Source organism: Pelodiscus sinensis, chromosome 1, assembly GCF_052426305.1.
Source record: "Pelodiscus sinensis isolate ZL-2025 chromosome 1, ASM5242630v1, whole genome shotgun sequence".
Classification (NCBI taxonomy): domain Eukaryota; kingdom Metazoa; phylum Chordata; order Testudines; family Trionychidae; genus Pelodiscus; species Pelodiscus sinensis.
In genome coordinates, this window is record NC_143052.1 from 333,926,616 (window position 1) to 333,940,991 (window position 14,376).

General features: G+C 42.9%; 1 protein-coding gene across 9 annotated transcripts in view; it reads left to right on the forward strand.

Annotated features, from left to right (window-relative positions):
- PICALM (phosphatidylinositol binding clathrin assembly protein) overlaps window positions 1-13,656 on the forward strand; it is a 114,837-nt gene extending 101,181 nt beyond the window's left edge. For 8 of the 9 annotated variants that reach the window (XM_075919406.2, XM_075919405.2, XM_075919404.2 and 5 more), the window contains 2 exons: window positions 5,558-5,659; window positions 12,330-13,656. In XM_075919406.2, the coding sequence (XP_075775521.1) occupies window positions 5,558-5,650 (93 nt within the window). In that variant the 3' untranslated portion in view covers window positions 5,651-5,659; window positions 12,330-13,656. The remainder of the gene's footprint in view (window positions 1-5,557; window positions 5,660-12,329) is intronic. The other variant, XM_075919407.2, reaches the window with a different exon arrangement.
- The last annotated feature ends 720 nt before the right edge of the window (window positions 13,657-14,376 follow it).

Consider the following 14,376-nt stretch of genomic DNA (forward strand, 5'->3'; position numbering starts at 1 on the left):
GGCATCAAGTGGGAAGTCCTCTCACCATATTGCAGTGCTTTGCCCCTCATCTCAGGTTGATCAGAGTAGTTGTGTCCACATTGAGCCTCACCTCTTTAAAGTGGGGACTTCAGGATAGCATCTTTTGCAGATCATCTTGTCTTCTATCAGCTAGAAATGTTTTTTAAGCTGAAGACATAGGGGTTTTTTTCCTTTCCATTGTTTCGTTTGGGCATATAACAGCCCTCTGTGTAGAATCACTGTCTCTTATCTCCCATCTAGTTAGTAGGGATGTTAGATATTGTGTGTGTGAGTGATTGTGCAACAATTTTTAACAATTACTTGGTGATTGAAATGGTCCCCAGTGATGGGGCCAGCAACCAGTGTGCTCCTGGCCCCACTCCCAGAGAGTCCCCTGCACTGCTGCCTCAGATACAGAGGCGGCAGCGAGGGGCAGCAACAGCCTTTGTCTGTGGGGCTCCGAGCTCTGTGCCCAGCTCCCCACAGACAGTGGCTGCTTCGGCCTCTCTCTAGGGCCACCATCATCCTGCTAGGCTGCCGTGGACAGAGGCTGCTCTGACAGCCTCACCTGCCCCCCGTGCGCTGGGAAACTCCATGGAGCTGGTGCTCATGGGTTTTTATGGTTTTTATGCCTGCTTCCCCCATGCACTGGCTTCTGCCTATCCCCATTTTGCTGCCTCTGTGGGAGGCAGCAACGGGGGCAGGTGGCTCCACAGGGACCAGCACACGCAAGGAGCTGGCTTAAAAGAGGAAGCAAGGGGGGGAGTGGGGTTGTGTGTAGTCATTTGGATTAACCAATAAGCCCAGGCTTATCATTTAAACATCTATATGCTAACATCCCTATTAGTCAACATCTCTAGTTTACGGATCTTCCATGCAGCATTAAGGGCAGAAAGTGCCTTTATTTAATATAGGAAAACTTCACCAAATTTCAAATTGACTATCTTTTAATAAGAGGCAAACTTTACTACTTGATATTTATTCTGTCACTTGATTGAATTTGGTTCTAGAGTAAATATGCATTTAGATGTATTGTGAATGCTTAAAATTACAATCCACCCATTCCTGTAGACACTGTAGGGGGTAGGACTAGATTGAAACCCAACTAGGGCTATAAAATAGGGATGATGTGAGGAGAAATGAGTGCAGTTGAAGTGGGCAGTGTGTTTAATCTGGCGATATGTAGGTTTCCTTTAACCCTCATACTGGACTACACACATGCAGTTCTTTCCATATATTATGGGTCTCCAAGACCCCAATGTCAGCGAGGAGGAAAACACATGGATTCATTTAAAACTGGATTCATTATAACCAGTGAACTATAAAATTAAGTTAAATCGTCCCTAGATTCAGAAACACACTGCACAACACTTGGGTTGGATTTAACTGACCCCTGGAAGTTTTTTATACGTTGCACATTTTTTTTTATATTTTTCTGTCTTCCTCTCTGGAAAATATGTAACACTTTCCTTATTTTTCAGACTCTGGGTCAGTGATCACCGTGCTAGCCACTACTTCCCTAGAGCTCTGAGGCAAGGCTGCAGTGATCCTTACCTGCACCTGGGTCTTGACCATTTCGGTACCCAGGTTCCTGAGAAACGGCCCAGTCTTACTAAAAAATGTATTATGCCATGTGTGATTGAGCAAAATCCAAACAATATGTGTATTCAGACTTGCAGTGTGCAATGCAACAGTGAGTTTTTGCCCCAGCAACATCTGCCAAGTGGTGAGAGTTTACAAAGTTTCAACAATTGTGGCTTCCTCAGGAAACTCATCTTAGCAAGCATGAACTTCCCAGAAGATCAGTTTGATAATCTATTCAGAGAAACCCAGTGTGCTGGTCTGTTAAGATAATGGGTCAAAATATGAGGCAGATACAGGTCCCCAACACCCTTTTGGTTCCTTTTTTGAAAACCAGAAACTACTGAAGCTGTTGTAAAGACAGTGCTGAAAGATTCATAAACTCGTATCCTAACTGCAGTCTCAAAATAAAAACAGTCTGATGCTCTAATTACCTGCATAATTAATTAACTTAAGAACAGCCATACTGGGTCAGACCAAAGGTCCATTTAGCCCAGTATCCTGTCTGCCAACAGTAGCCAATGCCAGATGCCCCAGAGGGCATGAACACAACAGATAATCCTCACGTGATCCCTCCCCTGTCATCCATTTCCAGACAAAGAGAGACTAGGGACACCATTCCTAGCCATTGATGGACCTAACCTCCACGAATCTATCTAGCTCTTTTTTGAACCCTGTTAAAATCCTAGTCGTCTTCAACATCCTCTAGCAAGGAGTCCACAGGTTGACAATGTGCTGCATGAAGAAAAACTTCCTTTTATTTGTTTTAAACTTGCTACCTATCAATTTCATTTGGTGACCCCTAGTTCTTATATTATTGGAACAAGTAAATAACTTTTCCTTATTCACTTTTTCCACACCAGTCATGATTTTATAGACCTCTATCATATCCCCCCTTAGAAAAGAGGAGACTAAGCTGAAAAGTCCAAGTCTTTCAAATCTCTCTTCATATGGGACCCGTTCCAAACTAATTATTTTAGTTGCCCTTCTCTGAACCTTTTCTAATCCCAGTATATATTTTTTGAGATGAGAAGACCACATCTGTACGCAGTATTCAAGATGTGGGCATCTCATGGTTTTATACAGAGGCAACAAGATATTCTCTATTCTTTCTTTTTTGAATGTCGCTGCACACTGAGTGAATGTTTTCAGAGAACTAACCACAATGACTCTTAGATCTCTTGAGTATTTGTAGTTGAATTAGTCCCCATCATTTTGTATGTATAGTTGGGATTGTATGGATGGATGTAATCTGGGGTCTGACCCTAATAATTTTTTGAGTCTCAGATGAGAAGCCATGTTAGTCTGTAACTTAAAAAACGAGTCGTCCTTTGGCACCTTAGAGACTAACAAAATATATACAGTACAGGTTGAAACTCTCTTAACCGGGATTCTCTGGTCCGGCAACATCTGTGGTCTGGGTCGCATGTTGCAGGATCAGAGCATCCTGGTGGAGGGCCAGTGGCAAGGATCCCTGCAGGGCCAGCAGGACAGTGGAATGCCTTCAGGAAGCCTGCTGTCAGCACATGGCAGCAGGTCTGCCCAGCACGGTTGTGAGACACAAGCATGACTGCTCGGTGGGGCAGGGATCCACGGTGTGTGGCTGCCCAGTGGGACCCAGAGCTGTCTGGGGGACCTGGAGCCAGGGCAGCGATGGCTGCCCAGCAGGAGGTGAGTAGCTAGCTGGAAGGCCAGCAAGCCAGGCAGGGGGAGCCAGCTGCAGGAGGTCCAGAAATTACCTCACCTGGTCTGGAAAAATCCCTCATCTGAGGACAGGTCAGGTCCTGAGAGTGCCGGACCAGGGAGGTCCAACCTGTATCATGAGCTTTTGTGGACACAACCCACTTCTTCAGATGAGTGGAACAAAAGGCACAGGAAGAAGTAGGTTGTGCCCATGAAAACTCATGCATGCATGTGCACACACACGCACTTGATAGTCGCTAAGGTGCTACAGGACCACTTGGGTTTTTTAAAAGCCTTTTGAGTGACTCTTGTTACACTAAAATCACAACAGGTATGCAGACAAAACCCATGCTAAGAGTTATCTTTATCATGGTTTGAGAATCCTTAAGGAAAGAAAAGGCACAGGTTTGCCTATTATGTTTTACTTGCATTTCGGTACATGTTTAGAGTCCAAGAGGTCCCCAAAGACCTTGGAAATGTAGAACTTTCATTTTCCTCAGTGACTAACATTGAAGAATCTAACTGACCTTTTTCATGAAATCTTAGCATGTATGGTGATCAAATAAATGCAGAAAGACCTCATCCTAATTTGAGACTACTTAAGATGTGAAGAGGCATAGGTTTGTCATTAAATCTTTTATTTACATTTGTGTTTTGGGGTCATAGAGAAAAAACTTCAGGATTTGCACTTCCTTGAGAGAAACTGATTTTACTGGAAACACATCCTTTTGTTAGGCATTTACTGTTCCACCAAGGAGAGTTTGACACTGGCCCGATCATTTATTTGCCGCAACTGAGTTTTTAAATGTCTGACATCAGTAAAATCTTAGAAGGAAAACAAAGGAATATTGTGAGAGCTGTTTCACCATGCTAAACAGAGACAGTGTTGGCTATAGATATTTAAATTATTCCTGAGTTGGACTATAATAGTCAGTAACACTAGAAAAATTGTCTATTGAGAAATGATCATTTCTTACTTGGGTTTAGTTTACGTAAGATTCTTTTTTGTAGTAAGTTGGCAGTGGTCTTGTTAGCTGAGCTACACAATTAGATTGCTCTGAAGTGAGGCTTACCGTATATTCCGGCGTACAAGACGACCTCTGAAGTTAAAAAACATCCCCCAAAAATCGGGGGTCGGGCTGGGCTGTCAGCTGGCTGCGCGTTCCGCCGCTCTGCTCTGCTCCGCTCTGCTCCCCCTCCCCCTGGTCTGCAGAGGGGGGGAGCAGAGCGGAGCGCGCGGCCAGCTGACAGCCCAGACGCGTCTGGGCTGTCAGCTGGCCGCGCGTTCCGCCGCCGCTTTGCTTCCTCTCCCTGGTCTGCTCGAGACCAGGGAGAGGAAGTGCCCCGTTCGTAACTACGGATCCGACATAAGTCGGATCCGCGTAACTCGGGGACTGCCTGTATTGCAAAATAAGCTGATGGTTGATTCATACTAGGCTGCACAGTGCCATGAAGGTGATACTAATGTCTTCTGTCACTAGATGTATTAGACTAATGCTGTGAACACTTTGCTCCCAGCTTTCCCTTTCCATTTGTATATTCATTATCCACACCCCTTTCTTCCTTCCTCCAGCCCTCTTCCCTTAAAGCACCCTGATTGAAATATCTCTTTTGGCTTTTACTTTCTATACAGCACTTGGAAAATCACTTCAAACTAGTCACCATAAAGCCCCTCAGTCATGAATTGTTTGAATAATATTCCTAACTCATTATTGGCCCATTAACAAAAATATTTGTTTTTAATTAGATAATAGTACTGATCTTACCATTAGATGAAATAGCAAAACAAGCAAAGCAGGAGAGGGGGCTATTCTCTACCACAAACCTTTTCTTAGAAAATTATAATTTATTCCCTGCAAGATTCTGGTGACTGGTATGAAATTCTGACATCAGCCAAAACACTGGAAGCCGAGTATTTGAGGGAGAAAATAATTTGCCTTGGCTTTCCTAGCTGTAAAATAGGAAGAATGCTGGCGTCATTAGACCTAATGTTTGCAAAGGGCTTTGAAGAAGAAAAATAAGTGTGAAGTATCCTGAACTCGGTTGACTCTGCACCCAGACATGTCCCCTTTACCACTAATAGGATAACACCTAGCTTGTTTCCACAATACGCATTCCATCAAACAGGCCTTCAGCTTCCCATGCAACCAAGGGTGTCTGGTTTTAATGATCCATTTCTGTCCAGGATGCCTTTTTAGATCCCTTCCTCTTCATTACATTTTCTGCTTTCATATTCTGTCATGCTGAGACCTTTTTTTCTTTCTTTCCTTTTCTCTGTCGTCTTCTCTACCAGCTGTCTGCAGCATCCAGCCCTTCCAGTCAGAGTCCTCACAGAGCCTCAGGAAAGGATCCCTTTGCAGAACTCTCTCTCCAGGATTTCTTGTAGAACAACTAGGTATTGCTCACTGTTCTGGGGAGATGGTGGTTTTTATAAAGTGAAAGATCATTTAAAGAGTTCCTTTTTATATTTTCTGGGAAACGTATATAGCTCTTCAGTGATACTCATTAATACATTAAGAAAGGTACTGTGTCACAGTGGGGGCATTGTGGAAGTAGCAAATGTTTGGTGTTCTCCTGCTAGGTGCTTTTGTTAGATGTGACTTATCTTTTTCAGGGGAAAACCAAGAAGAATCAGTTACAAAAACAGATCACACTTGATACTTAACAGGCACACCCTAACCTTGCCAGAGCAGTGCTTATTTCTTGGAGCTTATAAAGCAGCTTAATTAACTATATATGGTTGACCCATATTATTATCAAAGGAGTTTTACACTGTGACTGGAAATCCTAACAATATGATTTCTTCAAGTGATGGCCTCTGTTGTATTCCACTGAGGGATTATGCACATACACTCCAAGTCAGAGGTTTTGTAAATAGTACTCTGACAGACCTCACATGTGTCTTATAGTGCCTTGTGGCTTTGCCTGAGGCGATAAAGTACATGGCATATCTCCAGTGTCTCCAATTCCTTCTCACTGCTGCCTGGTCCAAGACAGAGCATCTGCTCTTATTGCCCCCATGATGCACTTTTCAAAACTATCCTTACCTACTGTTAGTAGTTTAGATTTTAGGCATTCTGCATGTACTTTTTTGTTTTCTGTTCAAATCTTCCTTTAATACCAAATTTAGGACTTTGAATGTGGCTTCAGCAGTGTTCCCTGCCAAACCTGATCTCTTTTTTCTGCTTTTCCACCTACCCCTAGTACTTGGATCTGGGTCTGGGGTTATGCCAAAGACTCTTGCATTCAAAACCTCCTCTTCCTGCCCTTACACAGAGCACCAGCAGTGTTTGTATTGCTTAGGGGAAGCCCACATTGCCTCCAGGTGCAGTATCTACTTCACCTTTCCTGCTCCTACTTAGGAGAACTGGACACACCACTTCAGGAAACATCATACAGAGGCTTCCATGGGATTGATACCCAGGTCAAGGCTGGGAGACCCCTTCTGCCCCATACTTTGGTCTGAACAAGTGAAGAGAGCTCCTCTGCCATTGAACCCCCATCACTCTTTGCTGGTACCAGTCCTAAGAGCCTCATGCTACCACCACAGCCTTTTACATAAACAAGGGGAGACAGGATCCTGAGCCTTGTGTGCAGAAGCTATAGACCTCTGGGAATGGGCTGCCAAAAAACTTTTACTGATGTTGTTAGCAGAAACTTTGCAACCAACCACGAAAGGGAATTGCATGATCATAGAGCAGTGAGGACCCCTGGTGACGGATCTTTTTGCACCGCATAACAAAACCAAATGCATCCAAGATTGTTGGAGGATAAGAGCTGGAATCCAGTCACAGGATTCCCTAGTTCTCAATTGCTTGGACCAGCTAAATCATGTCTTACTCTTCTTACTGCAAATGATTCACAAGATCAAACAATAGACGGCAACAACCATCCTCATAGCCCATTCAGGCCTCACCAATTGTGGTTTCTGTTCCTCCTCTGCATATTACAGTAATAAGTCACCAGGACCACATGGTATTCTCTCAAGTTCTGAAGGAACTCAAATGTGAAATTGTAGGACTATACAAACTGTTTGTAACCTATCTTTTAAATACGCTTCTGTATCAAATGACTAGAGGACTCAATGTGCAGTGTCAGAAAAGTAAACAGAATGTTTTGGAATCATTAAGAAAGAGATAGATAAGACAGAAAATGCCTCTCTATACGTCCATGGTACAGCCATATCTTAAATACTATATGTAAAGGTGGTCATTTCATCTAAAAAAGATACATTGGAATTGGAAAAGGTTCCGAAAATGACAACAAAAATGAGTAAGGAAGTGTTATTTTCTTGTTCTCATAACACAAGTAGGGGTCACCGAATGAAATTAATAGGTAGCACATATTAAACAAAAGTGTTTTTTCAACAATGCACAGTCAACTTGTGGAACTCCTTGCTAGAAGATGTTGTGAAGACCAAGATTTTAACAGGGTTCGAAAAAACTAAATAAATGGAGAATAGATCCATCAATGGGTATTAGCCAGGATGCCTAGCCTCTGTTTGCCCGAAGCCAGGATGGATATTGGGACAGATCGCTTGATGATTATGTTTAGTTCATTCCCCCTGAGGCACTTGACACTGGCCATTCTCCAAAGATGGGATACTGGGCTCGATGGGCTTTGGTCTGACCCAGCTTGACTGTTACGTTTGTATGCTTTGAACATTCCCAGGGTTGCTGACTCAACACGATGGCAAACTTAGACACTCCACCCACATACGCTTCACTTTATGGTTTGGTTTTTGGGTGGAGTCTTCCGCTAGTGCTCTATGGTGATTCAAGATGTCCACAAGGTGTTCATATCAAGTCAAGTGGGCATGTTTCACTTCCTGAGCTACAAGACAGGGCTTTGTCCCTGAAGTGATGGGCATCCCACTGCTCTTAGAATATTCCTTTATCTGAAAGTCTCAGGACAGTCAGTCAATCCCATTAAGGTTCATGCAGCTGCCATACGTGCTTTTCATCCACCAGTGGACAGTCATTCAGTCTATGCTTGCTCCTCTTTACTGTGTAGTTCCAAAAGAGTCTTCTGTGAAAATGGCATCCCATTCAATCTTCCACCTGCTAGTAGGATCTTAATCTAGTCCTCAACTTGCTGATGACCATCACTTTTTCAAACCTGTGCTCGCTATCTCTTTTTTCCATGAAAGATGCCTTCCTTGTTGCCATTACATTTGTGAGGAGGGTTGGCAAACAGGGCCATGATAGTTAAGCCCCCTCACCACTTTCTATAAAGACAAGGTCATTTTACAATTCCAACCAAATTCCTTCCCAAGCTGGTTATCTAATTCCATCTCAAATCAACCAACACACTTACATCATTCCCATACCTCACATCTTGAATAGAGGAAAGAAGGCTTCAATCATCAGATGTTCAAAGAGCATTGGCTTTTTATCTTGAGCAAAGAAAGCAATCCCTTTCATAAATCTCCCAGGGTTTTTTTGTTGCCACAGTGGAGAGAATGGAAGGACAAGCCATTTTCACCTAGAGAATTTCCAATTTGGTCTCAGAGTGCATTCCATGCTGTTATCAAGAACAAATTCTGTCTGATAGGATTTGGGCCCCTTCCACGGAGTGTAAATATCAGCAACAGCCACACTCCACAACGTGCCTCACACGACACATGAAAGTTGGTCACATGGAGCGTATACATGCTTTTCTACGTTCTGATGCACGCCTGGGCAAAATACAGCCTGTGGGCTGTATCCAGTCTGCCAAGCCGCTGGATCTGGCCCGCAGATGGACCCATGCCCCCTGCGTGGCATGCAGGTGGGGTAAGGCAAGTGGGGATCCTGCGTGCTTCACCCTACCCACACGCTGCTGAGGAACGCAGCTGTGGGGCAATTTCACTTTAAAAACTGAGCCTGGAGGGATGGGGAAAAGGAGCTGCTCCTGCCCCCAGTACAATTCCATTGGCCAGCTTCTGGTCAGAAGCTGGCCAGTGGGAGCTACCTGTTTTGATAACAGGCAGCCACAAAGCACAAGGGACTCGTCGTTATTCACAGAGCATAATGGCTGCAGCCTGTGCAAGGGCAGGGCAAGCAGGCTGATTCAGGAATGGGTTGCTGACTGGTAAATCTCCTGATCAGAGCCTGCCTCTGGTACCCCAGCCCTCTCTTCTCCAATCCTCTGCCCCCCAACTCCACGTACCCAAATCCTCTGCTCCCCTGCTACACCAATATCCCCCCTCATATCTAACACCTCAATCCCCAGCCCCAGATCAGTCCCCTTCTGCCCTAGGTCACATTCCAACCCCCTGCACTCCATTCCAATACTCCAGATCACAACTACCTCCTTCACCCAAACTCCGTCCCTTACCCCAAGCTCCCTTCTGCATGTAACCTCCATCCCAGACCCCACACCACCTCCATTAATATCATGGAAGCTTACGGGCCTTGAACACTTTCCAAATTCTTGGTGCCCCCCCAATCAAAAATTATTGCCCACCCCTGTTCTAGTGCATAATTCTGCGACTGATGCTTCATTCAGACCAGCAATTCTCTATTCCACTGTCTCCTTGCATCATGATCTCACATAAGTACTGTTTCTTCATCACTCTCAGTGGAATACAATTAGGGACTTTGACTCACTGACGAAAATGAGATTACTTATCTGTAACTGAACATTGTTTGAGGCGTGTTGTCTGTCTTTGAAACCCATTCTTCCCATCTGTTGCAGTCAACTGCTCTGCAGTGGAGAGAGCTGCAAATTCCAACAGCCCATCACATCCTTTATCATGTCACATGAGACCATTAGGTGACACAGGACACATGTGCAGAGTATCAAACAGTAGTACTTTCAAAAGCTCTGGCTCCTGACACAAGGCACATGCATATAATCCCTTAGTGGAATACAGACAGGGACCATGCATCTCAAAGAACTTTTCAATTACACCTAAGTAACCTGGGGGGACGGGGGGACGGAGGGTTGTCTGAAGATGTGACTCTAAAATTAGTGATTCACAGAAATTATGCTGAAGCAGTGCAGTTACAAAGCTTGCTGAAATCCATTACTACTAATTTTGCTTCTGTCCATTGGAAACACCCTATTATTCTCCCTGTTTTGGGCTACTTACTAGACTGCTGGCAGCACGCATACCAAATTCCCTGGCTGAAAAAATCAGGGACAATTGTTTTCATTGAGCGGAGACCACCTCGCAATTGATATCTTAATTGTGTACAGATGTACACAATTGTTTTGTGAATATTTATCATCTGTGGCATACAACCTAATTGCGCTCCTCATTATGATGGGAGAAATAAACTATCGTATGCTCTGGGGAAATAGAATTTTGAAGAAATGTGAGATACTGTGTGTGTGTGTGTGTGTGTGTGTGTGTGTGTGTGTGTGTGTGTGTGTGTATATATATATGTATTCAAACAACACACAAAGTGGCTGGTACTATACAGTAATAGCATTAGAGTTTTCTTTTCCATCAGCAGTGATGTTAATTTCTCTGCTTTTAAATGTTTGTAAAGATGTATATAATGTGTGTGCAAATATAAACTACTTTGGAAATAATCTCTCTATAAAAAAAATTCCTATGGGACAACAGAGTGACATCATCATGTCTCTCTGTATTGCTCCCCCCCCAATCCCTGGCAGAATTGAAAGGAGAAGCAGCTGTGGGAAGTGGCTCTAGCGCCACGCTCTGCCATCTGCTGCCAGACTCCAGCTCCAGTGGCTGGGGGAGCCGGAGAGCCAGGGCTGTCATGCTGCAGCCTCAGCCCTGGAGCCTCCCCAGAAGCCCAGGGCTGGCACAAACTCAGCCTGGTCCTCCCCACAGCCTGAGGGGAGCACTGGGGCTGCCTACCCCCAGAGAGAATGGGGGTGGGCAAATGTAGCGAGCAGGGGGCACAGCACCCTAGTACCTTGCAAAAGAACTGATTTTAGTGTGCATAGTATTCTGTTTTCCCTTGTATCAGAGGGGTAGCCGTGTTAGTCTGGATCTGCAAAAGTGACAAGTAGTCCTGTAGCACCTTATAGACTAATAGCTATATTGGAGTATAAGCTTTCGTGGGCAAAGACCCACTACATGCATCTGACAAAGTGGGTCTTTGCCCATGAAAGCTTATGTTCCAATACAGCTGTTTAGTCTATAAGGTGCTACAGGACTACCTGTTTTCCCTAGGTTATCTTTCTGGGCCGAAGAGAACAGTACTTCGAGCTTTTCCTTTTATGTCTGAGGTTTTGTCTACACTAACCCCCACTATTGATCTAATCTACATGACTTCAGCTATGTAAATAGCATAGCTGACATTGACATACTTATGGTGGCATGTTCTGTGTTGTAAGGTCAGCGGGGCTGCTCTTCTCATCTTGCCGGAGTTCTGGAGTCGATGGGAGAGCATTCAGATCGATTTATCGCGTTTAAGTAGACTTGTTAAATTGATGGCCAAGACATCAATTGCTGTAGCATTCATCCACTGCATCGTGGAGACAAGCCCTTAGTGGTGGATTAATTTTTTACAGTGCTTAGACAGCAACCATGTTGTGATGGCTACTTCATTTTTTCTTGTCTTTTGGACAAATAGTGCAACCAGTTCACAATAATATACAGAAGAAATCCGAAGGGCTTGTATGAATCTTAATTGTTGCTGTAAATTTTTATCCTGATCAGCATCTTTGAAACTTTTATTTCTGATAGTCTGGATATGGAGGAATTTGTATGTCCAAGTGCTAAGGGATCAGAGAAACCTTTATTTCTGAGGTCAGGTCTATACTAGGGGAGAGAGTTGATTTAAGATGCATTATTTTCATAGCTGAAGTTGCGTAACGAGTCCACTTCCCTTCAGCTGAATTTCTGCAGTGTCCCTATTACTGCAGGAGGTTGATGGGAGAAACTCTGTCATCAACTTACCTGGCTTCTCATGACCCATAGAGTACCTGGGCTGACAGAGACACCATCGGAGGTTGACTTAGCAGGTCCTTATTAGACCTGTTCAATCGTGCACTGGAAGATCCATCTCCAGAGCATCAATCTCTGTTAAGTATGGATAAGGCGTAAGTTAGTCTCATTATAATGGGTAAAGAAAAATTAACTTTTAATATTTTTGTCTTTCTAGATTCAGTTTATGTAATCGTGCCAGGTGGAAGAGAAAGGAACAGTTCCAAAAAAAAGTGCTCAACAGCAAACCCCCTACTTCCAGCAAAATCCAAGTTGCTGTATTTTAACTCTCCTCTTCCTTTAAAATGATGCAGGAAAATCATAAAGGCTCACAAAGGAAACTGGAACAACTCTTCAGGAAAGTGTCAATACATGGTATAAAGCCAAGAATTCCTCTGATTTAAGCTTTTGTTCTGGTGACTAACACGTCAGTACATTCAACTCCTATTAATATCCATAATCAGTAACATGTGAAGAGAAGCTCTTACTCTGAAACTGTAAGATTTGTATTGGAAATGCTGTGGGGAAAAGATGTGTGTCCTTTACCAAAACTCAAAACAAGGTTTTCTTTGGGAGGGGTCAAATCCTAACTTTGTTCTGTGGCTATCTTTTCTTCAGTCCTCACAAAATATAGACACAATAAGGAAAATTAACTTTTCTTTAAAAAAAAAAAATTATATATTCAGTTTGCAGTAGACATTCCTTATGTATTGTTTGTATTTATTTATGATTATCAAGTTAAGTAATATTAATATTGTATCAAACTCCTTATGGAAATGAGTATGGATGTATACAGTATGTCTGATTTTTATCCATAAGAATGATTCTGATTCAAAATGCTTTTCAGCTGACACATATAGAGCACTAACTATTTTAAAAGCCTGAAACTTATGAATTCTCAGTCTGTGGGAATCCAGAAAGTTAATAAAAATGCATTAATCCTTATAGTCAATTCTGTGCCTAGGATTTTGCAAGGGAACAGTTAACTGACACGGGGAAGCACTACATTTTTCATTCAGCATTAGTGAATTGGGAAGGAACTTTACTGCTTTGTGCTTGGCATGTCATTATTTTACATTTGACATAAGGCCTTTCCAGAATGAATGTGAGGAATTGCTTTCACTTTAAGACTTTCCTTTTCTTAAAAAACTCGGTGGAATTATGTGAAAATAGACTTGATTTTTTTTTTATTTGGCTAATGCCATGATTGTTCATATACCTTTTAAAAAAAAATAAGGGAAGTAGCATCTTTACACATGTCTAGCAAGAATTTAGTTAATGAAGATTTAAAGCAGCACTGTTGATCGGTGCTTTGTGTAAATATATCATAACTTTTGGGTGAAAAGGGGCCTTCAGAAGGATAGTCAATGATATGAAAGCAATTCTGTACATGAATTAAGCATACTTGCTGCATTGTCTCTGCAGATTCTATTTTTGTTTAAAATATTAAAATGTATGTTAGCAGAAATGGGTGGATTTTCAAATAAAATGCAGCTTCCACAGAACTTTTGTTACTGTATAAAAGTCTGAAGTGCTTTTTTCTTTTTGTCTTTAAAATAGGCAAGGATTTGTTACTTAGGGTACCAGGTCTATGCGTATATTTCATGCTAGGAAGTGTACCAGTGTGAATCAGTCTAGATGTTTTGTATTGTGCCTCTCCCCATGGTGGTACAGCATCTTGGTTTTATTGAAGCAAGCGAATCTAGCCTCTTGCCAAGAGCTGGATCTGTTACTTGAAATCATTGATGTCTGGTGTCTGCTAACATTCTTAAAATGCTTATAGAAGGCAACTTGGCGTTTGTCATTGAGTAACATAGAAAGAAACATGAACAGACATGTACCAGTTTCCCTTAGATGATTGCCTCATATGTTCCAGCCTGACAAGCTAGAAGCAGCTTGCTGAGACACTTCCCATCGTGAAAGCAAAAGGCTTACGCATAGTCCAGGAAGAAGGATGTAAGTTCCTATTCATAATGAGGGAAATCTAGTAGGGCTGTTCTCAGCTGTTCAGAGGTTTGCTGGGATGCTTAAAACTTGACTATATTGGCATGCACTGTCAAATGGCAACTACACAAGTAACTTTAAGGACTGTCTAAAGAAATGTGAGAGTAGGGCCAAGCCACTATTCTGTAGAAAGTAAGATGGGCATATTGTCTGTACAGGTTGGTAAAAGGTTTGGAACCTATTGTATCCCCCACTAATGCTCTAACAGGCTGCTATCTTCT